This window comes from Rissa tridactyla, chromosome 7 (genome assembly GCF_028500815.1).
Source record: "Rissa tridactyla isolate bRisTri1 chromosome 7, bRisTri1.patW.cur.20221130, whole genome shotgun sequence".
NCBI lineage: Eukaryota > Metazoa > Chordata > Aves > Charadriiformes > Laridae > Rissa > Rissa tridactyla.
In genome coordinates, this window is record NC_071472.1 from 54,255,829 (window position 1) to 54,278,971 (window position 23,143).

General features: G+C 58.1%; 5 protein-coding genes across 5 annotated transcripts; 2 read left to right on the forward strand and 3 right to left on the reverse strand.

Moving 5' to 3' along the window:
• Positions 1-10,951: 10,951 nt before the first annotated feature.
• LOC128912768 (C-C motif chemokine 3-like) lies at positions 10,952-12,311 on the forward strand. Its single transcript, XM_054209251.1, has 3 exons — positions 10,952-11,413; positions 11,739-11,847; positions 12,027-12,311. Exons 1-3 carry the CDS (start codon positions 11,341-11,343, stop codon positions 12,121-12,123), a joined length of 279 nt encoding a protein of 92 aa, XP_054065226.1. The 5' UTR covers positions 10,952-11,340; the 3' UTR covers positions 12,124-12,311.
• Positions 12,312-13,638: 1,327 nt separating this feature from the next.
• LOC128912428 (PHD finger protein 7-like) lies at positions 13,639-16,021 on the forward strand. The gene is made up of 9 exons (XM_054208272.1): positions 13,639-13,777; positions 13,964-14,055; positions 14,142-14,243; positions 14,552-14,676; positions 14,765-14,927; positions 15,046-15,152; positions 15,277-15,390; positions 15,623-15,738; positions 15,888-16,021. Exons 1-9 carry the CDS (start codon positions 13,639-13,641, stop codon positions 16,019-16,021), a joined length of 1,092 nt encoding a protein of 363 aa, XP_054064247.1.
• A 31-nt stretch (positions 16,022-16,052) lies between these two features.
• On the reverse strand, positions 16,053-17,292 carry LOC128912759 (C-C motif chemokine 3-like). Its single transcript, XM_054209234.1, has 3 exons — positions 16,952-17,292; positions 16,518-16,626; positions 16,053-16,338 (listed from the first exon to the last, which is right to left on the reverse strand). The coding sequence occupies exons 1-3, from the start codon at positions 17,022-17,024 to the stop codon at positions 16,242-16,244; spliced, it is 279 nt and encodes a 92-aa protein (XP_054065209.1). The 5' UTR covers positions 17,025-17,292; the 3' UTR covers positions 16,053-16,241.
• A 1,071-nt stretch (positions 17,293-18,363) lies between these two features.
• LOC128912720 (C-C motif chemokine 13-like) lies at positions 18,364-20,432 on the reverse strand. Its single transcript, XM_054209130.1, has 3 exons — positions 19,585-20,432; positions 19,022-19,139; positions 18,364-18,618 (listed from the first exon to the last, which is right to left on the reverse strand). Exons 1-3 carry the CDS (start codon positions 19,655-19,657, stop codon positions 18,519-18,521), a joined length of 291 nt encoding a protein of 96 aa, XP_054065105.1. The 5' UTR covers positions 19,658-20,432; the 3' UTR covers positions 18,364-18,518.
• A 139-nt stretch (positions 20,433-20,571) lies between these two features.
• On the reverse strand, positions 20,572-21,706 carry LOC128912719 (C-C motif chemokine 3-like). Its single transcript, XM_054209129.1, has 3 exons — positions 21,548-21,706; positions 21,266-21,380; positions 20,572-21,092 (listed from the first exon to the last, which is right to left on the reverse strand). The coding sequence occupies exons 1-3, from the start codon at positions 21,621-21,623 to the stop codon at positions 20,987-20,989; spliced, it is 297 nt and encodes a 98-aa protein (XP_054065104.1). The 5' UTR covers positions 21,624-21,706; the 3' UTR covers positions 20,572-20,986.
• Positions 21,707-23,143: the final 1,437 nt, after the last annotated feature.

A 23,143-nucleotide genomic window follows, 5' to 3' on the forward strand; every position in this document is an offset into this window, starting at 1 on the left:
TCTTGCTGTGCATTGTTCGCGTGGAGCACCATTTTCCTGCATACTTGTATGGGTGTGTGAAAGATGAGATGGGACAAGAGGAGCTGGGATCTGCTGGAGAAATGCTTGCTCAAGCAGGGATGAAGTCGGATGTACCAGGCTGTTGCTGGGAGGGCACTGTAAAGAGAAGTGCCACTTGGGTATTAGTTTGCTTAAAACCTAAATAAATATTTGTAGCAATTAAACTTTGCATGTTAGTGCAGCTGAGGCTCATGCTCACTTGCAGTATTGACCGCTTTTTAAAACAGGCAGCTACAGATACATTGAGGAGGATGTGAGATTGTCTTTCCGTTGAAGAAAGTATGAGACGGTTTCCCCAAAGCAGGGAAGAGAACGCAGATGTCATGTTCTAATCAGTAATTGCAAGATTTGTCACCGTAAAGAGCAAGGTATTTGTCTGGTGATGCTGTTGGCATCTTTGAACGTTCGAGGCCCGACAGAGCTATGGTGAAGCCCTGTGGACCTGCGGGCAGCAGGCAGCAGATGGTGCTGCAATACCGCTCTGCCGCACAGCTTAGACGTGCTCTCAGAAAGACCTGGCTCAGAAATCCTGCATTGCTCCTTGGGAATCGCTGCCAATTTCTGTGTTCCCACACTAGCCTGTACTTGCTTGTATTCTCTTCCTGGAGTTTAACTTGACATAATTTTTGATGGGGATTCAAAATGTGCATGCACTATACTCTGAGAAGTGATTATTGCCCAAACAGCTTAGTCCCATGGGTATGAGCTAGCTCCCCATATTACCAAAAAAAATCCTGTAATGGTTCTGACACATCATTGTCATCATCAGACTGTGAAAATGGCCTTATTGAGTGGATTTTGTCCATAACTGCCAGAAGCATCTGGGACCCCACAGGTCCGGTGCTATGTGATATTTTTATAAATGCTATTTGAAACAAGCATAGGCTTGTTAAATTTGCAGAGCGTGGAAGGATTGTGGTGTGAGTCTAAAGAGGGTGAGAGAGGCCTGAGAACAGTCTACAAGGGTCACTGCGAGGAGCAAAGAACAAATTCATCCTTTGTTCTCATGCTGGAGGAGTCATAACATTCTGGTCTCGAACTACAGCAAAAAATAGAAGAAAAAGTATTCCATCAGTGAGGAAGTGCCAGTGGATCACCTGGAGAGCAAGGAAGTGTGTTCCTAGAGTGACACAGTGAGTGTTGATATTCTGTATGGAAGTTGATGACTCTCCCCAGCCCTATCTTCTGTGTTTCTCTGAAAAACCACTTGCTCTAACCCTAAGGGGCTCTCCCTGCCCTCATAAAAACCGTAGGTGGGAAACTGTATTCTTGCTCAGCAGGGTGCTCCTGGCTGAGCCGTGGGAGGGAGCAAATGCCGGTTAGTCCTTAGGGATGGCATGTCCTCTCCAGGGACCTGTCTCTTAAAGACCGGCCAGTTCATATCCACCTGGCCCTGGAAGGTGGCCACCACAGTGTGTGTGGCTGACCCCTGAGTCATCTGCTCTTGGCCTTTTCCACCCTGCGCTGCTGCTATGTCCAGTCGCCAGCAGCACGATGAGTTCACATCCTGCCTTCATGGACTGCTGGTGCAGAATTGTGCACAAGCTGGCCTCTTCTTCCTCTTCCTTGCAAACAGGCTGTCATCCCTGCATCTCACCGTGTTCCTGCCTCACTTCTCTCTAGCCTCATGCACTCTGTGCCAGCAAGGTCTAGCGTTGTCTCTTGTGCCCAAGTTATTTGTTCTCTGTTGATGGAGGCAACTGCCAACTTTGTGTGTCCTTCCCAGAGCATCCCTGGCTCTTGCGCTCAAACCTCAGGAGTGTGTGTGGGGGGGCACTAGGCTACCACCCTTCATTTGTCATTGCCACATGTGCTCCCAGCCTGCTGCTCTTGGTGATGAGTATGGTGGGGACACAGTTCCAGCACGTGTCATGAGTCCTTGGTGGCAAAAATCACAGGTCAAACCGTTTTCACGCAGCTCTACGGGCAAAAGACAGGCCCAGACATGCAACTCAGCTGTTATTATTTCTTTTTAAAAATTTTTTTAAAATTTGTTATTATGTGGTGTTATTTCTGGTTCTCTGCGCTCTTTGGAACCCTGTCCATCTTCCTGCAAGGCATTTTCAGGAGTAGGAGGGGTCAGCTTTTCGGAAGGGCTCTGGGCATACAGGGGAGCCCACCCCTAGGGCTGCATTGGGGTGTTTCGATGGGGACAGAAAGTAGTTTTCCCACCAAAGAGCACTTTGAATCTGGAGGGATACTTCTGCTGGGAGGAGAAGGCTGTTTGTGCTGAATTACAGGCAGCAGTGGAGCCTGCAGGAAGGAGCCGCCTCTCAAAAGGACAGTAAAGGGCTAATGGTTGCCATTACTCCGGGCTTGGTCCTAAAAGCAAAGCCAACATGTGACAGCTTGTTACCTGCCGGGCTATAAACCTCTGCTCTCACTGGGGAAGTCGCAGGAGGAAAAATCAGTCCTTTTCAGCTAAAACGTGGAAGAGATTGTCCAAAGGGACAGCTTTGTGGCTGGGCCATGGGGGTGGGAGGACGCTGTGGGTGCTGGGGTTCACCGGCTGGGGGGGCAGGGATGGAAGTGAGAGACCTGGAGGGACCATTAAATAATCCTGCCTACAGTGTGATTCAGTCCTGTGTCCTGTGGTTGAAAAGAGGAAGGGGAAAAGGATACAAGCTGAGCCCAGAAATAGTCTTGTGCCAGTAAATTTGAAAGGGAGATTCCAGAGAAAGAGGAAGTCAACAGAAAAAGTGTGAAAACTTAAAATACTGTTATAAAAATCCATTGACTTGGCGAGAGCGGCAGCCCAGGAAGCTCTAAGGGACTGACAGGGCCAAGTATGCGGAGGAAACCGAAAAGAGAGAAATAGAAACCCCTGATGATCCCAAAGGAGGTTTGATGTGCTTAGGTGCTGCGGTGAAGGTGACCGTGTTCTGGGGCTGTGGCAGCAAGGACAGCGAGCTGGGATGGGTAAATACAGGGAATGCAAAGAGGTTGCAAGCTGCAAAATTAAATTAACTCCTGGGGAGCGAGAGGCAGTGAGTAGTCGGCTTAGGAGATGGGGGTGTCTGCACTAGAGAGACTCCTGCCTCAGCCCTGCTCCTTTGGGGTAGGGAAGGAGGACCTGTTAGAGATGGGAACGTCCAAAAAGGATGCTCTGAAGGAAATTTGTAAAAAGTGCTATTATTCAGTGATTCTAGACTGTAGTGGTTGAGCTGAGTAGGCCAGAGGGGTTTCGGAGCGAAGCAGTTAATCACACACCAAAACCCCCACAACCGCTGAAACCACCGCCGGTCCCCGAGGGGAACAAGTGAATGTAGTGTTTGTCCTGGGGATAAGAGAGCAGGCAGCTGACGGTGTTTGTACAGCCCTGTACAACATTTGATTCCAAACCAACATTGTGGTTAGTGACGCTTTTTAATATAGGACTCTAAAACGCCTCCATGAATAGGCCCTTGTAAAGACAAGCCAGTTCAAATTCCGAAGGAAGGCCACACCTCTAGTCTGGCTGGCTTCTCCAGCACCCTGGTTGCCCAGTAGGACTGATATCCATCCAAGTGATGGTTGTGTTTTATCTGCCCTGCTTGGGTCAGAAACTGGCACGAGAAACTTACTAGTGCCATGTGGAAATCCTAATTTCCCATCTCTTTGTATTCCCAGCTGGTTTCTAGCCATATGTCCTCACACCACCAGTGTCCACTACACCTTTTTTCTGCCCCTGGTGTTGCCCCTGATGCATTCACACGCGTCAGTCCCTCATTTTCTGAACCCTTCAGCCCAAACTCTTTACATTTGACTCTTCTTGTGTCATATATGACACCAGGGCCTGGTCACAGCCGTGTGATTTGTAGCATGGGTCTTTCCCTGCCCTAGACGTTCCCAGCTGATGGAATGGCTGCTACTGTTATCCCTTGTCCGCAAGAGCATGATTGTACAGTCTGTGCTGCAGAATCAAATCCCTTCTCCATTACTCCAGTCCTCAAGGTCATTATAATCTTTCCGTGTGATATCCTGGCCTCTTCTAGATTGATGATAGCATCTCATTTTGCTTCATCAGCACATTTCCTTTGCATTCTCCTGCTTTTCGTGCCAAGATCATTAATGCAAATGTTAAGCAGAATAATTTTTGAGGCAGAAACTCATGGAACTGCATTGGTGAACTCCCTTCAGTGTGACACATCCCCTTTCGGCTGAAGCAATTACCATGCCCCTTTCAGACGGCTTTTTACCCACTTTACATTTCATATGCCAGTCACATCTTCTCCGGCTTACTTAATAATTTACTATGTGGCACCCTTTCAGATGTCTCACTGAAGCCCAGACGAGCGAGATCTACTGCATTTCCTTCATCGCAGATATCTGTGAACTTATGAAAGGAAGCCATTAGGGTAGTGTTGGTGCGCGTCAGGACCCATACAGCCTGATGCACTGCGAATATGTTGTATCTTGTGCGACGCCTGAGGATCTGGAGAGGGGAGTTCAGTGGGAGGCACATGTCTGCAAAACACAAGATTATTTACGTTAATCAGGGTTGGAGGAGACTGGGGTTTAACAGAGTTAGTTGATGGAGCAACATCGGTGCTAGCTGATGACATTCACTCGGGAGTCATTTGAAATACTAATTTCTGGTTTTAAGGTCAAATGAGCTACAGTTACTTGGGGAAGAAAAAAGCCTGTGGTAATTTTTTTGAGTTTATGGACAGATTTTAAAGATATTTGGGTCCTGAGTATTTGGCCTATGTGACTTGGAAGTCTCTGTTCCATTCTTCTTCAATGACATTCAGGTCCCCTAAATGCCATTTTCTTTAGAAAATGAGACTTAACGTCTCCTTATTTTCTAGAGTTGATCTTTGGTGCTGCAAGTCCAAGGATTAAGCAGAATATGGGAGTGCCTGAAGGATGGGACAGAAACTAATTCTCCAAATGCCATAATGTCGTTGTAGAAACCAGCATGCTGATCTCTGAATGCCACATTCAGCTCTGATCGTTTTGACTCTGAGATGGATAGAGCCGACACAGAAGACTTTAAGCCAGACGATGAAAGCATTTAGCGACTTGGAGATGAAAGACTGAAAAGAGTGGGGTAAATAGATGAAGGGAGCTTAAAAATAAACATTCAATATTGATTATTTACCCTTTCATGCAGAAGAAGAAAGGGACATCTATGTGGTTAAAACCATTTAAAGAGAGAAACAGTGTACTAGAGAGAAATATTTTGACACAAGGCATAATTAATGTGTGAAACTCTCTGCCAGAAGGTCTCATCAAGAGCAAAAAGTGGAGAAGAAAGACAGAAGCAATTGCTATGAGATAACCCCAGCTGTGTAAGTTTAGGGGTTTTTTTTATTATTATTATTTTTAGCCTGTTTTCATGGAAATGGGGCTTATGCAATCCGCTGTCTGGGTGCAGGAGGTAATGATAATTGGTGTCTGCCAACTCAAAACGGAAATCACTTCTTGCCGACAGAAAACTTCTTTTTAAAGTCCCAATGATGTATTCATGTGAGCAGGCGCAGATCTCCGCGGAGGCAGCAGCTGAGAGCCAAATGGCACAGAGGAGCTGTAGGTCCGTCCGCCTGGGAGACCGGATCCCATGTGCCCTTGCAAACCCCAAACCAGCCCTGCTGAGAATTGGCCCCTGGGTTTTCCTCCACCTGAGCACAGGGCTGGCGATGGGGCCTGAGGGGAAGGCAAGAAACCGCAGGATGGTGGCCTGGGGTGGGTGAGCAGAGGGGGAGGCTGTGGGTGCTGTTTTGGGGAGCTAGGGCAGGGCGAAGCTGAGTTCGCGGTGTGGCAAGAAGGTGCCAGTGGGCTGGTGAGGGAGCTTCTAACCCAGGTGTTTCACTCTGCCTTGTCCTCCTGTGACATGCAGAGGGATGTGTTTACGTTGAGGTGAAGCAGGGTACTTCCTTCTCATATAAATGCTCGCTCCGCTCACGCGGCATTTCTCACAGAATCACAGAATCGTAGGGTTGGAAGGGCCCTCTGGAGATCACCCAGTGCGACCCCCTGCCAGAGCAGGGTCACCCAGAGCAGGTGGCACAGGAACGCGTCCAGGCGGGGTTGGAATGTCTCCGGAGACGGAGACTCCCCCACCTCTCTGGGCAGCCTGTGCCAGGGCTCTGCCACCCTCAGGGTAAAGAAGTTCCTCCTCACATTGAGATGGAACTTCCCATGGTCAAGTTTGTGCCCGTTACCCCTTTTCCTGTCCCCGGGCACCACTGAAAAGAGCCTGGCCCCATCCTCCTGACACCCCCCCTTTCAGTGTTTATAAGCGTGGTTTTATACCTCTTATAAAACTCTTATAAACTCTTCCCTGGTTTTGTTTAAAGGAATGTATCTGCTTGTCTCAGGGAGGAAGGGTTGCTTGAGACTGGGGACTTGGAGTCAGTATGGGAGAGTCCGGGAGAGGGTGAGAGAAGCTGAGGCTGCAGCTGTCTCTGGGTGAAATATATCCCCTGGAGTGGTCTCTAAGCTCTCAGACGTAGGGCTGAGGGTGACCAGCTCAGAGCGTCCCTCTGGTTTGGTAGAGCTCTGCTGGGTGGCTGGAGGATGCCAGGCACGTGTGCTTGCAGGGTCAAATAACCCTCTTTTTGTTGGACTTCACTAATCCCCTTGTGTTTTTCTGTAATGTGTGCACAGACTTTGCATGCTGCAACCTCCTGCCTGGGGAGAGATTATTTTTGCTCTGACGGCTCTCTTTCCTGTCAGTCTTTAGTGTAGAATTCACTCGAGCTGGGGGGGCGAAGAGGTCTCTCTTTGATCCAGGACCATAGAAAAATCCCCGTCCTGGGTTGTGGGTCTTTGCGCAGGGCATAGCACAGGATCCTTTGAAGGGGAAGGGGCATTCAGGAATTTGAATTAAAAAGACAGCAGTGGAGACTGGTTTGGGAATTCCACTTTGAATGCTGAGTTACTCTCATAAAACAATACACGCAAGGGTCAGTGACAGCTCACTGCAGGGTGAGACTGACAGCGGATCTGTTTTCCTTGTGACCTCTAGCCATGGGACCCCTTTGCATAATTTTTATCAATGATGAGTGTCACTTCCAGGGAGATGTTTCATAACGCCGTGTGGTTTTCTCTATATTTGCATGGGATTGTGGTGTTGGCAGTTTCTTTGATTTCTTTCTGCCTGTGGTTTCCTTCTGTCTTATGCTGGCACGTGGTGAAGGCAGAAGGGCAGCTGGGATCCCTTTAGCGCTGTGAAGCACCCCGCGTGTCTGGCAGCCTCTCCTAGAAGAGGTGCAGGGAGCATCCCTCAGCCCTGACTCAGGATCATAAATACAGTCTGCTGCTGGCAGGGGTTTGTCCTCAAGGGTAAGCTCACTGCAGAGCTGGGCAGCCTTTCCGAAAGTCGGCTGCTATGAGGCCGTTGTGTCTCAGCTTTCCTTAGCAGGCCTGGGGACCAGAAGCGATGTTGAACTCTTACAGTGACCGAGATCATCCCTCATCTTCTCCTCTAGTCTAAATGAATCCCGTGACATTGGCTGTCCGTCCTGTCCGGACATGGGATTTTCTTGCTGCTCTTTTCTCGCTCTTCTCCTATCACTTATTTCTTGAAATGCGAGGGCCTAAGAGGCAAGTTCCTTGCTAGCAGCGGTCACCCCGGTGCTGAGGAAACCTGGGGGGCTGCTCTGACTGCACATCGTCCCTGCAGTTTCTGGCAGCTTTTCACATGTCGCCATGCCTCCACCTGTCGCCCTGTGCCTTGCCAGCTGCCTGCCCTCAGTCAGTAACCATGGACCCTCTGCTCTTTTGACTGTGCTCACAGCCCCTGGGGGTAATGTGTTTTCTAGACTTCAATTCCTCCGTTTTCTTAAGGAGGCACATTCGAGGCAGTGCTAAAGGCAACTGATAATGCAAGACTAGTGTCATGTTTGCTCATCACGGGCTTGCTGGTACCTCTCCCACTCCATGTGAGGTTGTCCTAATCACTAGTGATTCAGAGATGGCCGCAGCCTGGCTCAGGAGGACGTTAGGGGAATCTTTGGGGCCTTTTTGCTCGACCATACCTGCCTTATCTACCTCTTCCTTACTTCTTTGTTCTCTTTTTTCTCTTATTTGTTCTCCCTTTTCTCACCTGTGTGCACTAAATTTTGATTCTGTTCAGTACTTGATCATAACCTCTTGTTTTGTTTTTGCAAAGAAAAGCCCTTCCTAACTAATGGGCTTTTACTTTCTGTTATTTTTCCAATTTGTATTTGTAAAGCTGGGTTCTTCCTTCCCATCCCTACCCTTGAATTTGTCTTGTATTTCTCTGGTGGATTAGAAAGTCATCTGCTTCCATGGCAGGAGAAATAAAACCATAGTCATTTCTTCACTCTCCCTTTACATCAGTTCCTTATATTTAATTCCTTAAACACAAACTGTCTACTTTTGCTGAGCTGCAATTTTGTGCAATTCATTGAAATATCCTCAGTTCCAGTCAGAATGGAAAGTATTTCATCAGCATCCAGTAAGAAGTCCCATCCGGCTCTCATCCGAATGGAGAACCGAAAGCTTGACCAACTACTTGTGCAGCAAAGAGGAAATATTTTCACCATTTCCATCAGAAATAATCTTTGCAATTGTGAGATTTTCTGTGGTTCCGGTTCCTACCGGATGACAAGCTTTCCTCTAGTAACTGCTAAGGCCGATGCCCACAGATCATCTCGCTTCTACTTCTCATTGCGATAATCTCAGTTTCTAACATTTGCTGGGTGTGGAATATTCCCTACCACCATCCTGGCATTTATTGCTTCCCGTTGCCACTCTCTTGCCTTTCCCACCTCATTTCTCTCTGCTTGGGCAGGCAAAGGGGCTCCCACCACGCCAGCGTTGCCCACTGCCATTGCTCATCCCGTGACTCGGTTCTCCTGCCCAAGCCCAGCTCAACCCTGGCTCGGGGCTGCTCTCCCCAGAAGGATCCCACCCTGGGGTTTGGGGAGCTCAATGTCTTGTTCCTACCGACCCAGAGAGCAATTGCTGGTTGCCTTCATTATAACAGCCTGTTGCATGCTGATGTCCTCCCTCACACTTCTTGTTAAACAAAGCAAAGCTGGCTCTGGTGAGGGCAGGAGGGACACCAGAATGGGGTGGTTGGAGGGCAGAGGTCTGGGGCAGGTCTTTGTGGGAGACATGGGGGTTCACAGGCTGGAGGTTCATAAAAACACAAAAGGCTTCTGCTGGCTGACCCCTGAACTTGGGATTGCTCTGCAAATGGAGGACAGTTTGAGGTTAAGAGAAACCTCCTTGTGACTGCGATGGTATAAACAGAAAAACTCATCCAGATCTTCAGTCCTCTGAGGAATTGAGCCTTTTCCTCTGCTTTTGCGTACCCAGTGACATTTGACAGGCAGAAGCATTTACAGCAGGTACTACCTCTCCTCCAAGGCCTTCTCAAATGCCCCAGATGGAGATCCTGATCACCATTAATTACAAAGGATTTAGTCATTTGTAGGCCCAGGCACAGAGTGGCTTAAACAGAGACATGGGCAGTTGGAGAAGGGAGCTGGAGGGGTGGTTTCCGTGCATACCACCACCCTGAGGCCCGGCCAACGCTGCCTGGCTCCTCCTGAGCATCTCCAGTGAGATGATTTACACCCACTCTCACCTCCGTCCCATCTTTTCTAAAAGAAACAATCACAACCTTCTCTCCCGATCCTAGACCTCCTCTCAAACAGGTGCTGGCTTGGAGAGATGTATCCTTCAAACAGGCTCCCGTTTGTCAGGAGAAGGTCTTCTGGGCAAATGGCCATTGCAGCCACCCTGAGGTTTATCCCTGGGCGTGAATGGGGAGCGTTGCCCCTGCCGTGCGGTGGGGGTGGGAGGACGGGCACAGCCATCGCTCAGCATCTCGGTGAGTTAGACTATTCCCATGAATCAGGGCGGCAGGAATTAGTCAGGCTAAGGGTCAGGAGGCAGGCGGTGAGAGGGTTGTGTGAGAGCTGGGAGCTGGGCAGCAAACCTTTTGTGGCACCATCAGGCAGCATCAGGGCAAGGCGGGAAAAAGAAAAAATAAGGAGAAAGTAATGAGTTTGGCAGCTCTTTCTTTCTGGGTGCGCACCGGCCGGGGCTTTTGGGAATCACCCTCTGGGATTGTAAATGCTGCCCCTTTTCGGTCATGCTACGATCTCTTCATGGCTTCATCTGCAAGGCTGCAAGGAGCTGATTTCAGTGGGCACCAGCAGCATCCTCTCCTCCCTCCAGCTCCTACTCTTAATACCCTGTCTCCTGACATAGATTTATTTGCTTTTTTGGGGCTAAGCCAGTAGAGAGAGAGCTTAAATTGAACGAAATTATCCTGCTTGGGAAGAAGCGGGCAAGCAGTAATTGCAACAACTTGGCTGTCAGGAGGCTGCAAACTGCAGCCAAAATGAAAATCCTTGGAGAGGTGTTAAACCCCTGTTCGCCCTGGGGACAGGGACGGTGGGAAGCTCAGATTTGGCCTGAGCCCCCTCCTCCAGCCCCGGAGCAGGGCAACAGAGTCCAGGCCATCCAGTCCTCCATGTCTCTGCAACCTTTCCCTCAGGAGAATGCTGGTTCTGTCCGTATGACTAGCAAAATGGACAAATGCGAGACCCGCAGTGGTTCCTACATGATCCTTCCTTCCTTACATGTCCAACCAGGAATCAGTGCTATCGGGGCAGGAGAATGTATGTGCAATGCATCATTACGGACCTGACTCTGTGTCCCTGCTGTGAGCGGTGCAGCAGGGTGAGCAGCGGTATTTGTGGCAAAACCGGGGCTAAGCCGGGATTTGACCCCTGGCAGTGGTTTTTGGCCAGCAATAGCGGCAGTGCCTGGGGGTGTCCATGCCACGGCCCCTGAGCCGGGCAGGGCTGTCCGTCCCCGGAGCAGCTCCACAGCCCCCGGCACAGGGCTGCTGCTGGGGCCCTTGCAAAGGGAATGGCTGCCTGGAGCTCGCTGGTGTCGCTCCACGGCCACCTGCTTGGGATTGCCCTCAGGGCTGCGGCCACGGGGCTTCGTGCCCCGGCCTGGCTGATGGCCGGTGGGCTCCTTCCAGCAGCGGCAGGGTGGGTGTCGTGGGGGTTTGTGCTGCGCCGGGTCCCCGACGGGCACCCAAATGGAATCCGAAAGTCGCAGCCGCGTGGCTGCGCTTCCCCTTCTGCGGTTTCCCTGCCTTCTCCAGCTCAGCAAATCTGGGCGATCCTGACATAATTTCCTCCGTATGATGCTCTCATTTTCTTTCCTTGAAACCCTGTGCCCGCCCAGCGGCCGGGGATAAAAGGAGGGCCCGGCCAGAGGGGCCGAGCATCGTGCAGAGGAGAGCCCTGCAGCCCCCCCAGCTCCAGCCCCGCTCGCGGATCCCTGAGCCCCCGCAGCGCCATGAAGGTCCCCGCAGCCGCCCTGGTCGCTCTCCTCCTCGTGGCCACCTACTCCCCATCCCAGGCCCATCTCGGTGAGTCCGGCGTCGCCGCGTCCCCCCGGGGCTGCGTGTGCCACCGCGGCACGGGAGCTGCCACCGTGGTGGCCGGAGAGCCCCATCCCCGTCAGCGGGGACCTGGGGCTGTGGGGAGGGCTGGGGCAGGAGACCAGCGCCAATGCCGGGGCTCGGGCTTGGGGTCTCGGGGCCCTCCTGGGGGGCCGCCGCCAGGCAATATGACACAAGGCGGGGGACGGGAGATGGCAGACCCCTGGGGAACGCCAAGCGCTGGTGGGGCCAGAGCCTGTGCTGCCGCCTGGGGTCTCACCGGGGCTGTCTGTCTGTCCCTCTGCCCTCACAGACGGCGTCCCCACCACCTGCTGCTTCAGCTACCAGCAACGCCCCGTCCCGCGGAGCCTCATCGCCTCCACCTACGTCACCAGCAGCAGCTGTGCCCAGCCGGGGGTGATGTGAGTAGCCACCGCTGCCGGGGGCTCGGGGGGGACGGCCGGGGCAGGGCCCCGAGGGTGGGCGGTAGGGGGACGGGGACGGGGACACGGCCAGGGGCACTCGGGGCGCTGCCGGCGGGACCCGGCGCAGGGATCCCGCTGCCCCGGCCCAGCGGCCAACACGGGTGTTCTGCCAACAGCCTGGTCACCAAGAGGAAGAAGAAGGAGCTGTGCGCGGACCCCCAGGCGCCCTGGGTGCAGGCGCATCTGAAGCACTTCCAGACCCTGCAGAACTGACCCTTCCCCGCTGCCACCCGCCATGTCCCCGGTGCCACCCCCAGCGGCCTGGGCTTCCGGCCGCAGGCACGCCAGAGACTACTTGAACTGCAGCCTTCTGCAACGAGAGAACTTATTCTATTTAACTTATTTCAGTGAAAGTAACTATTTTTTGTTAAGAAAAGGGAAAATACAAAAATAAACTTACATTTGGGAGGATCTGCAGATTTGTTGTATGTAAGCTAGCGGGGCACTTGGGGGGCGGGGTGTCCTTCCATGATCCTGGCCACTTCTTCCTCGGCCAAAGTGGCCGGGGTGCTGCGCGAGGGTCCTGCACCGGAGGGGCCGGAGTCTGGGCCGGCTGCGGCCGGGGACACTGCGAGGGGCAGGGAGGTGATGAGCACAGCCAGCCCAAGCCACACTGCCCCCATCCCCGGACCACAGCCCCGCGCCTGCCCCCCGTCTCCGAGGGCGGCGGTGGCCACTTGGCCCTGGGGACCCTGTGCCCCCGGCTGCACCCCTCACCGGCGCCCGTGTCGCTGCAGTCGCTGCAGTGCCAGGACTCGGCATCTTCTTCCGCAGCAGAGCAGCGCTGGTGTGTCCCGCGGGAGCCGCAGGAGCTGCAGAGCAGGAGTCTCCAGGGCCTGGGGGAGCAAAGGCAGCAACTGCCACCAAAGGCCCCCAGCCGTGGGGCGCCAGCCCTGGCGCCGTGCACAGCCCACCCCCACGCACCGGCAGCCGGGGCTGAGCTCCCCGCACGCACCCCGCGCCCGTCGCCCGCTGGCTCTCCCGGGGAACCCCCGTCCCTGCCCGAAGGAGGAGACGAAGGCACCCTCCGCTCGCTGGGGCTGTGGGACCGGGGTCACCGGCACTCACCCGGCACTTCTCTGCACCGGCCGGTGCTGCCAGCAGAAGGACCTGCGGGACGGAGGGGACACTTCAGCCCCAGCCCCTCTCCGCCCCGGCCCCCGCCTTGGCCCCGGCCCCGTGGGGCGGCTGCACTCACCTGAACTCCCCGAAGAACTGCGAGACGCAGCCCCGCTCGCTCCCGCAGGGGAAGTGGAAGATTCGGCGGCAGCGCCGGCCCCGGCAGGTGACCGAGGCACCCGGCAGCCGGCAGATGCAGCACCTCTGGGGGTGGAATGGAGGTGGACGGCGTCAGCGCCGCGTGCCCCCAGGGAGCCCAGGTCGCCCTCAACCGCCACAGCCCCGCCATGTTTCGGTGGGACGCCCGGCCGGTGACACCAGGCCACTGCTCGATCCACCGACCCTCTCCAAATCCCCAGTTTCCATAGAAATGGGCCTTTTTGGACGAAGGAGGATCTGGGGGTTGCTTGCCTTTCCAAATGTACGTGTCACACATACATCCCCCAGCTCAGTGCCATGTCACAAAGACCCCGGGCTGTATAAGTAACCCTGCCCTAGCACCCCCAGCTTGATGGCACGTTTGACATAGTCACCGGAGAATCGGGGTTATCTTTGACCACACCAACGTCCCCGCATCTGCCATTCCCTTCGCTGCAGCCACGTGCGGTGATGGAGGCGAGGACACGACCCCACAGGAGACCCCAGTCACCCCCTGCCCAGGGTCCCACGGGGCTGCAAGATGAGGAGACAGGACCCTCTGGTACACCTCCCCTGCCCAAAAGGAAGAGTCACGTCCCCAAGGAGGAAGGTGGGTGCAGAGCATCCCCCTGGGCACCTGCCAGAGGGATTTTGGCTGGTGCCCGGCCGTGCAAGCAGAGGCCTCTGTGCCCTGGGAAGTGTCTCCGGCCTCTCCCTCATTCCGCCCCTGGCGTTACCCCCATGGGCGCCCCAGCAGCACGGTGCTGGGGGTGACGGTGCCGCTGTCCCCCAGCAGTGTGCGGGCTGTGCCAGCGGGCGGATGTTGATCCCGTGTTAGCTGGGGAGCTGTGCCGTAAGGATGGGCTCTGCATCCATGAAAACTGCCTGGTGAGTCCCTTGGTTTCAACACCGGGCCCCGACACCCCCGTGCCCCCGGCAGCTCCTGGCATGTGCCCTCTTTTCCCCTCTTGCAGTACCACGCGAGCGGGCTCAGCCAGAGAGGGAATGATGCAGAGGGCTTCTACGGCTTCCTTTTCCCTGACATCTGGCAGGAGCTGAAGCGGGTGGCACAGAAGGTGAGGTCAGGGAGGAGCACGTGGCCCCACCGAGGTCCCCCTGCCTGTGTCCCGCTCTGCACAGGCCAGCAGCTCCCCGGGGACACTCTGGCAGCGGGCTGCAAGCAACCCCCCAGACCCTCCTTTGTCCAAAAAGGCCCATTTCTATGGAAACTGGGGATTTGGAGAGGGTCGGTGGATCGAGCAGTGGCCTGGTGTCACCGGCCAGGCGTCCCACCGAAACATGGCGGGGCTGTGGCGGTTGAGGGCGACCTGGGCTCCCTGGGGGCACGCGGCGCTGACGCCGTCCACCTCCATTCCACCCCCAGAGGTGCTGCATCTGCCGGCTGCCGGGTGCCTCGGTCACCTGCCGGGGCCGGCGCTGCCGCCGAATCTTCCACTTCCCCTGCGGGAGCGAGCGGGGCTGCGTCTCGCAGTTCTTCGGGGAGTTCAGGTGAGTGCAGCCGCCCCACGGGGCCGGGGCCAAGGCGAGGGCCGGGACAGAGAGGGGCTGGGGCTGAAGTGTCCCCTCCGTCCCGCAGGTCCTTCTGCTGGCAGCACCGGCCGGTGCAGCGGGTGCGGGCGGCGCAGCAGGAGCAGACGCCCTGCCTCATCTGCCTGGAGGCGGTGGCGGGGTGGCCCTGCTACGACACCCTGGTGTGTCCCGTCTGTGCCGGAGCCTGGTTCCACCGCCGCTGCATCCAGGTAGGTGGCACGGCCCCCGGGCCCCGGCGTGAGCACCCCTGCCTTCCCCCGGTCGCCCGGCTCCCGGGCGGGCAGACGGGACCCCCCGTGGCGGATACTGATGGCGGCTCTGCCCCAGGGCCAGGCACTGTCCTCGGCCCTGCACCACTTCTGCTGCCCGCTCTGCCGGGACGTGGCCGCCTTCCAGGACGAGATGTTTCGCCTGGGCATAAAGATCCCTGACAGGTCGGCGCCGTCCCCTCTGCCTCCCTCCCGCTCCATCACGCTCCGGCCGATGCCCTCTGCCTCCCCGGGTGCCGGCGGGGTGTCCCCGACCCCTCCGGGGCTGAGAGCTCCCCTGCTCCCGCAGGGATGCTGCCTGGGAGTTGGATGGGTCCTTCACGGACCTTTACGAGCAGCACGGCTCCTGTGACGCCGGCCAGTGCCTGTGCCCGGCGGGGCGGCAGCAGGTGGAGGAGAACGGGTGAGTGCCGGTGACCCTGGTCCCACAGCCCCAGCGAGCGGAGGGTGCCTTCGTCTCCTCCTTCGGGCAGGGACGGGGGTTCCCCGGGAGAGCCAGCGGGCGACGGGCGCGGGGTGCGTGCGGGGAGCTCAGCCCCGGCTGCCGGTGCGTGGGGGTGGGCTGTGCACGGCGCCAGGGCTGGCGCCCCACGGCTGGGGGCCTTTGGTGGCAGTTGCTGCCTTTGCTCCCCCAGGCCCTGGAGACTCCTGCTCTGCAGCTCCTGCGGCTCCCGCGGGACACACCAGCGCTGCTCTGCTGCGGAAGATGCCGAGTCCTGGCACTGCAGCGACTGCAGCGACACGGGCGCCGGTGAGGGGTGCAGCCGGGGGCACAGGGTCCCCAGGGCCAAGTGGCCACCGCCGCCCTCGGAGACGGGGGGCAGGCGCGGGGCTGTGGTCCGGGGATGGGGACAGTGTGGCTTGGGCTGGCTGTGCTCATCACCTCCCTGCCCCTCGCAGTGTCCCCGGCCGCAGCCGGCCCAGACTCCGGCCCCTCCGGCGCAGGACCCTCACGCAGCGCCCCGGCCACTTTGGCCGAGGAAGAAGTGGCCAGGATCATGGAAGGACACCCCGCCCCCCAAGTGCCCCGCTAGCTTACATACAACAAATCTGCAGATCCTCCCAAATGTAAGTTTATTTTTGTATTTTCCCTTTTCTTAACAAAAAATAGTTACTTTCACTGAAATAAGTTAAATAGAATAAGTTCTCTCGTTGCAGAAGGCTGCAGTTCAAGTAGTCTCTGGCGTGCCTGCGGCTGGAAGCCCAGGCCGCTGGGGTGGCACCGGGGACATGGCGGGTGGCAGCGGGGAAGGGTCAGTTCTGCAGGGTCTGGAAGTGCTTCAGATGCGCCTGCACCCAGGGCGCCTGGGGGTCCGCGCACAGCTCCTTCTTCTTCCTCTTGGTGACCAGGCTGTTGGCAGAACACCCGTGTTGGCCGCTGGGCCGGGGCAGCGGGATCCCTGCGCCGGGTCCCGCCGGCAGCGCCCCGAGTGCCCCTGGCCGTGTCCCCGTCCCCGTCCCCCTACCGCCCACCCTCGGGGCCCTGCCCCAGCCGTCCCCCCCGAGCCCCCGGCAGCGGTGGCTACTCACATCACCCCCGGCTGGGCACAGCTGCTGCTGGTGACGTAGGCGGAGGCGATGAGGCTCCGCGGGACGGGGCGTTGCTGGTAGCTGAAGCAGCAGGTGGTGGGGACGCCGTCTGTGAGGGCAGAGGGACAGACAGACAGCCCCGGTGAGACCCCAGGCGGCAGCACAGGCTCTGGCCCCACCAGCGCTTGGCGTTCCCCAGGGGTGTGCCATCTCCCGTCCCCCGCCTTGTGTCATATTGCCTGGCGGCGGCCCCCCAGGAGGGCCCCGAGACCCCAAGCCCGAGCCCCAGCATTGGCGCTGGTCTCCTGCCCCAGCCCTCCCCACAGCCCCAGGTCCCCGCTGACGGGGATGGGGCTCTCCGGCCACCACGGTGGCAGCTCCCGTGCCGCAGTGGCACACGCAGCCCCGGGGGGACGCGGCGACGCCGGACTCACCGAGATGGGCCTGGGATGGGGAGCAGGTGGCCACGAGGAGGAGAGCGACCAGGGCGGCTGCGGGGACCTTCATGGCGCTGCGGGGGCTCAGGGATCCGCGAGCGGGGCTGGAGCTGGGGGGGCTGCAGGGCTCTCCTCTGCACGATGCTCGGCCCCTCTGGCCGGGCCCTCCTTTTATCCCCGGCCGCTGGGCGGGCACAGGGTTTCAAGGAAAGAAAATGAGAGCATCATACGGAGGAAATTATGTCAGGATCGCCCAGATTTGCTGAGCTGGAGAAGGCAGGGAAACCGCAGAAGGGGAAGCGCAGCCACGCGGCTGCGACTTTCGGATTCCATTTGGGTGCCCGTCGGGGACCCGGCGCAGCACAAACCCCCACGACAGCCACCCTGCCGCTGCTGGAAGGAGCCCACCGGCCATCAGCCAGGCCGGGGCACGAAGCCCCGTGGCCGCAGCCCTGAGGGCAATCCCAAGCAGGTGGCCGTGGAGCGACACCAGCGAGCTCCAGGCAGCCATTCCCTTTGCAAGGGCCCCAGCAGCAGCCCTGTGCCGGGGGCTGTGGAGCTGCTCCGGGGACGGACAGCCCTGCCCGGCTCAGGGGCCGTGGCATGGACACCCCCAGGCACTGCCGCTATTGCTGGCCAAAAACCACTGCCAGGGGTCAAATCCCGGCTTAGCCCCGGTTTTGCCACAAATACCGCTGCTCACCCTGCTGCACCGCTCACAGCAGGGACACAGAGTTACAGCCGGAGCCCTGGCGGGAATCAGGCGGATGAAGGATACTCCAGCCTCCCTTCCCCAAATCATCTGTGTTTTCAATTTCTTCTTGCGTTTAAGGTAATTGAGACAAGTGACAGGCCAGTACGTTCCAAATTCCTCCTTCGCCATCCCCATTGCTGCTGTAGTGGGTTGATGGGCTCTAGGGGCTGTGGGAGGATTTTCCCCATGAGACGAGGTGATTCTCGGGGAACTGGAGCCCCCCGGCACAAGTAGGGTCGCCCCCATGGGTGCCCATCTCTGGGGTCTGGCTGGGGCTGAAGGACAGTGCTAAACTTCCAGGCACCTTTCCTTCTGCAGTCCCCCCTGGATAATGCCTTCTTCCATCTGGGAAGACACCAAACCAACCCCCCAAGCCCCCCAAACCCAACCTTTCTCCCATTGCCAGCCTGCGCCTGCCTTTATCCCTCCCTCGATCCACAGCCCACTGAGGGGGGGGCAGCCTTAAACCCCGTGCTGGGGCAAGGGCTGCTTCGTCTTGGCGGGGAGGTGGGGGCACAAACCTTGGCCCTGTGGGTTTCCCTGCCCTCCCAGGGCTCCCGGACTATTCCCAGGTCCCCACGGCGATGCCAAGCCCTGCTGTGAGCACCGTTTTCTCCCACCGTATTTACATCGTCTCACTGCAGCTGCAGGTCAGCACAAAATAGTTTATTAAAGCCATCGAGGGACATCCAATAGTGTGGAGGGGGCGATGGCACGGGAGGGGACAGACCCAGCTCCATAACAGAACGAGATGAGAACACACGGATAATTACGGGATGCAAATAAATAGAGTTGATGTGGAAGGCAGCTTCACGTGGAGGCGCTGGTTGTCTTTTTCTGCCGCTGATACCGTTGGAACCAGCGCTCCTCCGGGTCCACGCAGAACTTCTTCCCATTCAGCAGCTCCACGCTGTGGGGCAGAGAGGGGCTGCGTTAGCCGGGGGGGATGCAGGATCCAGCCGTGCCCTGGATTTTCCCCCCCTCTCCAGCCTGGGAATGCCTGCAGCATCCTTCCCCTGGCGTCCCCCCAAAATGCTGACTTTTAGCAATCTCCGAAACCTTGGTTTCCTTCCCGTTTCTCTGGGTGGGTGGCAGCTGAAATGGGGGATTTTGGGGCAGTTTGGGATAAAGCTTCAGGTTGCGGGAGGTGTGTGCGTGTGCGTGTGTTTGTGCAAAGAGCCAGAGCAGGGCACCCCCACCCACGCATCCTTTGGGGTGGCTTGTTTTGGGTTAGCCCCAAAGGCAGAACACTGGCAGGGAAGTGAGGGTGAGGAGCGGGGTGCCGGGGAGGAAGGCTGGGCGGGGGTACTCACCGCACGGCTCTGTGGGAGCAGTGGGAAGGCGTCTTCTGGTAGCTCTTGATGTTGGAGGCAAGGATTTTCTTCCGCATGAACATGTCCTTGTAGCAGCACGTGCTGTAGGAGCTGCGCACTGAGAGGGGGTGAGAGGCGTTGGTGCCGGCACGAGGGGTGTGGGTGCTGCCCCGGGGGGTGTGGGAGCTCCCCTGGGGTCTCTCCCTCTCCCTTCCCCTACAAGGGCTCTCCTCTCGCATCCCCAGCAGGGCTGCTTTGCCCCAGGGTGGGAGCCCCCCCCATTTCCCTGCCTGTGGGGGTTTATTCCTGAGCTCCCCAGCTAGGAGGGGGGGCTGGGGCTGAAGCTATCCCCAAACCTATTTTTGCTCCTTTTGAACAAGATCAGGACGGCCCCACGCTCAGGCAGCTGGCGATGCCCCTCACCCTGCCCCCAAACCCATGGCAGAAGCAGGAGTTGGAGCTCTCATCCCCCTCCCTGACCCCCCCTTTGGGTCGCCCACCAGTGGAGGAGATGGAGATGGAGCTGGGGCAGCTGCGGAGAAAGGCTCCGTGTCGGTACTCACAGGAGACACCCTGGCTTCCAGTCCAGAGAGCAGCCAGCAGCAGGGTGAGCAGCGCCAAGGAGAAGACCTTCATGTCCAACCCGGGGCTTGGTCAGCGCAGCGGCCGGCAGCTCTCGCTGACTCGGAGCCACCCAAGAGCTACCTGCTTCTCCTGCCGGCACCTCGTCATGATATACCCTCCCAGCCAGGCTTTCCGTGACATTTCTGGACTCTCCCTGGGGAAAGAACCGCCCAGAGATGCTGATAAAGGGCAACCAGTGAATGGAAATTCCTTCTCCTGGCCCCTCTGGCCCTTGTGGTACCCGAGGGCTGCTGGAAAGTGTGGTGAGCAGCCAGCGGCTCTGCGTCGCTGGTGATGCACCGGGGCCGGCAGTCTATTTTGGGTTTGGCTGTTGCCACCGGCAAACCACACAGGATGATGCTTGGCCTTGCTGAAGTCCTCAGCGAGTTTATTTTCAAAACCCGCTATTGTCAGCCTGGCTGCAATGCCTCTCTTGCAATTTTGCGCCGGGGCGAGTGGCTCAGCAGTGGCCGGGCTCGCCCCAGCCCACCCTCACCCTGAGACCCGTCGCTGGCTGCCCATCGGGTGGCTGTGCCCGTCACAGCGTCTGTCACTGTGGCAGTGCCCATCACATCTCCTTACGGTGTCCCAGGAGCGTGGGCTGTCAGTGGAGCCCTACCAGGCATCCCCGAGGGGCGGCTCTGATCGAATTTGGGCCTGGGGTCTCCACTCACCGGGATGGCTGACGAGGAGCATGGGAAGCCCCCTCCTCATGGGCTGTACCTGCCTCTTGCCCCGCTCTCTGGTGGCTTTCCCAAGGCCGGCAAGGACGTGGTTTGGCCCCATGCACCCTCCCGGACTCCCCCACGGAGACGTAGAATCGTAGCATTGCCTAGACCCCAGCACTTGGAGTTGTGCTCGAACACCCAGGCAGGAAAGCCAGCAGCAGGATCTGCCCTCTCCCAAGACACTTGCACAGCCAGATGTTTGCATGTGTGAGATTACGTTTAATTCCATTCAGTGAGTTTTACAGAAAATAACCATGGAGCTGCTCCCCCTTAACCCCTCTGCCGCTGCCAGTCCGGCGGGCGCAGCCTCACCCAGACACGCTGCTGCTGCTGCCCGCAGAGCGGGGCTGAGTGCCTGGGGGCTGGCAGTGGGTCTGGACCCCAGCGCCCCACGGGGTCGGTACACCCCATGCCGGTGGGATGCTGGGGGGTGGCAGAGGCCCTTTGCCCCCAGGGAGGCGGTGAAGGTCGTCGCAGCGTGATGGGGAGGACGGCCCTGACGAGCTGCTATATCCAAACGTGGTGTCCCCGCTGCTGCCTCTGCAAAGGGGTCACCTTCGTGGTGTCCTGTCCCCCGTGGAAGGGACTCCCCGTGCTGCCCCTGGCCACCCTCCTAGCTGGGGATGGAGAAGGAGCTGACTTGGAAGCTCTGCTGGTACCTCTTCACCCAGGCCCTGCTCGCCTGGGCGCAGATCTCCTTCCCGCTCCTCACCCTGAAGCTGGGGCAGAGAAAAGACGGGGTTAGCGGGGTGGTGGTAGGGGGACCCCGGCGCTGAGTTTCCGAGGGGTTCAGAGGCACAGAGGATCAGGATTGGACCCATCGAAGCAAGACGCGGGGTCTGGCAGGGTCTAGAGGTGCTTTACCCCCCAGGGCTGGGTTTAGGGTACTCACATCACAGCCTGGTGAGGGCACTCGGGGCTGGTGGGGTAGCAGGCGACGACATTGTCTCTCTTGATCCTTCTCGTCTGGAAGTTGAAGCAGCACTTGTCCGGCACGGCCGGAGCTCCTGGGGACACAGCGCAAGCTCAGCTCAGCCTGGAGACACCCACCTCCCACCTCAGCCCTCCCGCCACGGGCACGGCGGCTCTTTGCGGGGGATCCCCCCTGCACGCCATGCACGAAGCCAACCCGTCCCCACAGCCCTGGGGGCTGTCCCCGTCCCCCAGCGCTCACTCTGAGCCAGGCTCTGGCAGCACAGCGCGGCGAGGAGGAGGAGGAGGGCGCAGACCACCCCGGCCGCCTTCGCCATGCCGGGCTGCGGGAGAGCTCTTCGGTAGCGCCGGGGCAGAGCTGCCGTCTGCCGGGGTCACGGCCACCAGGCTGCTTTTATGGGGGAGCAGCGGGGCTGGCTTCCCCCGGGGGCCAGCGGTTGCGTGGTGAGGGGGAGGACCTGGTCCCCTGCCATGTCCCAGAGCACAGAGGGTGAGCAACACTCGTCCCTTCCCAGCACATCCCCGGAAAGGGAAAAAACCTGCTCCTGGGCCGTGCTTCTGCCCCCCTCTGCGATGGGCTTGAGATTGTTCCTGACCTCCTGCCTCCAGTGGCTGAGCTGCTGCCAAAGTTTGGCTCTGCGCCCCCGGTCCCCGGGCAGGCTGCGTGCCCCATGGCAGGGACCCCCGGGGCGGGCAAGAGGGTCTGGGCATCTCCCCTGGGTGGGACCGGGGCCAGGCTCAGCACCCTGAGGTCAGTGTCCCCCCCTGCGCCGCACAGTTGTGCATCCTATCGCTTTGCATCCCTCCCCAGGGGGACAAACGGCCAAATAACCCCCCCCCCTCCTCCAAACAGCCATAGAGAAACAGCTTCTCTTTGGTGGCGCAAGGCACGTACACAGCTCTGGGATAGTTTTGGGGGTGTTTGCGGCTCTTTGGGGCCTGGAAAAGGCTGGGCATGTGGCTCCGCTTCCCCCGCAACCGGCACCGAAGCAGCAGCTCATGTTCTTGGCTGTGCTGAGCTGGGAAAGGCAGAGGACATTCTGGGCCTTCCTCAGTGGATTTTGCCTGGCTGCAGCTGTCCAAAAAGCCCCCTCTCCCCCCTCGGCCTCAGCAAATCCCGGGGCGCATCCCAGCTGCCGGCAGCTGGCGGACGGTGGGAAGCAGCAGGGAGATGCAGACGTGCATCCCCCCCCCGCCAGCCCAGCTGTGCGGGCAGCCACGTCCCCGCCGCGCAGGGGACACCGATGGCATCCTGCCGGAGTTCCGGCGCAGCCCCACCATGGCATGGAGACCCGGCTGGGGAGAACATGGGGTGCTGGTCCAGGCAGGGACCTGCCCTGATGGGAACGGGGACCACCTCCATGATGGGACCACACATGTCCCGCCGTTCCCTCTTCTCCAAAGCCATTTCCCAGAAATCAGCCTCAATTTTTTTGGAGTGCACGTGGAATAAATAATAGGAGGGTGCAGCAAGCAGGGCTGGGTGATGCCCCAGGGTGGGTGGGTGCGGACACGGCAGGAGGTTGTGTTTCTGTGCCCGGCTGGTGGAGCAGAGCACCTTCCCGTCATCACCCCAACTCCCGTTTAATCCCTCCTGGGTAAGACCCTGTGGAGCGCAGGAAAGTGGATGCCTCCGGTCCTGATGCGGCACAGCTGCCTGGCTCGCCATTCCCACCCTGGATCCATCCTTTCCCTTTATCCGCCTTCTTACTCCCGCGCACTGAGGAGGTCCTGGCCCAGCTGAGGTAAAAGTGGCCTCCTAAGGGTAGAAAATATTCCCTGCATTAAGAAAATGAAACAGAAGCACAAGGAAAACAAAAGAGTGTTTATTGGACTG

Excerpts from the sequence above, each read along its gene's own strand:
- LOC128912759 (XM_054209234.1), bottom strand. The coding sequence starts at position 17,024 with ATGAAGGTCCCCGCAGCCGCCCTGGTCGCTCTCCTCCTCGTGGCCACC. Across the intron at positions 16,627-16,951 it reads CCCATCCCAGGCCCATCTCG|ACGGCGTCCCCACCACCTGC; the intron begins GTGAGTCCGGCG and ends CTGCCCTCACAG. Across the intron at positions 16,339-16,517 it reads TGTGCCCAGCCGGGGGTGAT|CCTGGTCACCAAGAGGAAGA; the intron begins GTGAGTAGCCAC and ends TTCTGCCAACAG.
- LOC128912428 (XM_054208272.1), top strand. The coding sequence starts at position 13,639 with ATGGAGGCGAGGACACGACCCCACAGGAGACCCCAGTCACCCCCTGCC. Across the intron at positions 14,928-15,045 it reads TCCACCGCCGCTGCATCCAG|GGCCAGGCACTGTCCTCGGC; the intron begins GTAGGTGGCACG and ends GCTCTGCCCCAG. Across the intron at positions 15,391-15,622 it reads CAGCAGGTGGAGGAGAACGG|GCCCTGGAGACTCCTGCTCT; the intron begins GTGAGTGCCGGT and ends TTGCTCCCCCAG.
- LOC128912768 (XM_054209251.1), top strand. The coding sequence starts at position 11,341 with ATGAAGGTCCCCGCAGCCGCCCTGGTCGCTCTCCTCCTCGTGGCCACC. Across the intron at positions 11,414-11,738 it reads CCCATCCCAGGCCCATCTCG|ACGGCGTCCCCACCACCTGC; the intron begins GTGAGTCCGGCG and ends CTGCCCTCACAG. Across the intron at positions 11,848-12,026 it reads TGTGCCCAGCCGGGGGTGAT|CCTGGTCACCAAGAGGAAGA; the intron begins GTGAGTAGCCAC and ends TTCTGCCAACAG.
- LOC128912720 (XM_054209130.1), bottom strand. The coding sequence starts at position 19,657 with ATGAAGGTCTTCTCCTTGGCGCTGCTCACCCTGCTGCTGGCTGCTCTC. Across the intron at positions 19,140-19,584 it reads TGGAAGCCAGGGTGTCTCCT|TGCGCAGCTCCTACAGCACG; the intron begins GTGAGTACCGAC and ends ACCCCCTCTCAG. Across the intron at positions 18,619-19,021 it reads TGCTCCCACAGAGCCGTGCG|CGTGGAGCTGCTGAATGGGA; the intron begins GTGAGTACCCCC and ends TCTGCCCCACAG.
- LOC128912719 (XM_054209129.1), bottom strand. The coding sequence starts at position 21,623 with ATGGCGAAGGCGGCCGGGGTGGTCTGCGCCCTCCTCCTCCTCCTCGCC. Across the intron at positions 21,381-21,547 it reads CTGCCAGAGCCTGGCTCAGA|GAGCTCCGGCCGTGCCGGAC; the intron begins GTGAGCGCTGGG and ends CTGTGTCCCCAG. Across the intron at positions 21,093-21,265 it reads TGCCCTCACCAGGCTGTGAT|CTTCAGGGTGAGGAGCGGGA; the intron begins GTGAGTACCCTA and ends TCTCTGCCCCAG.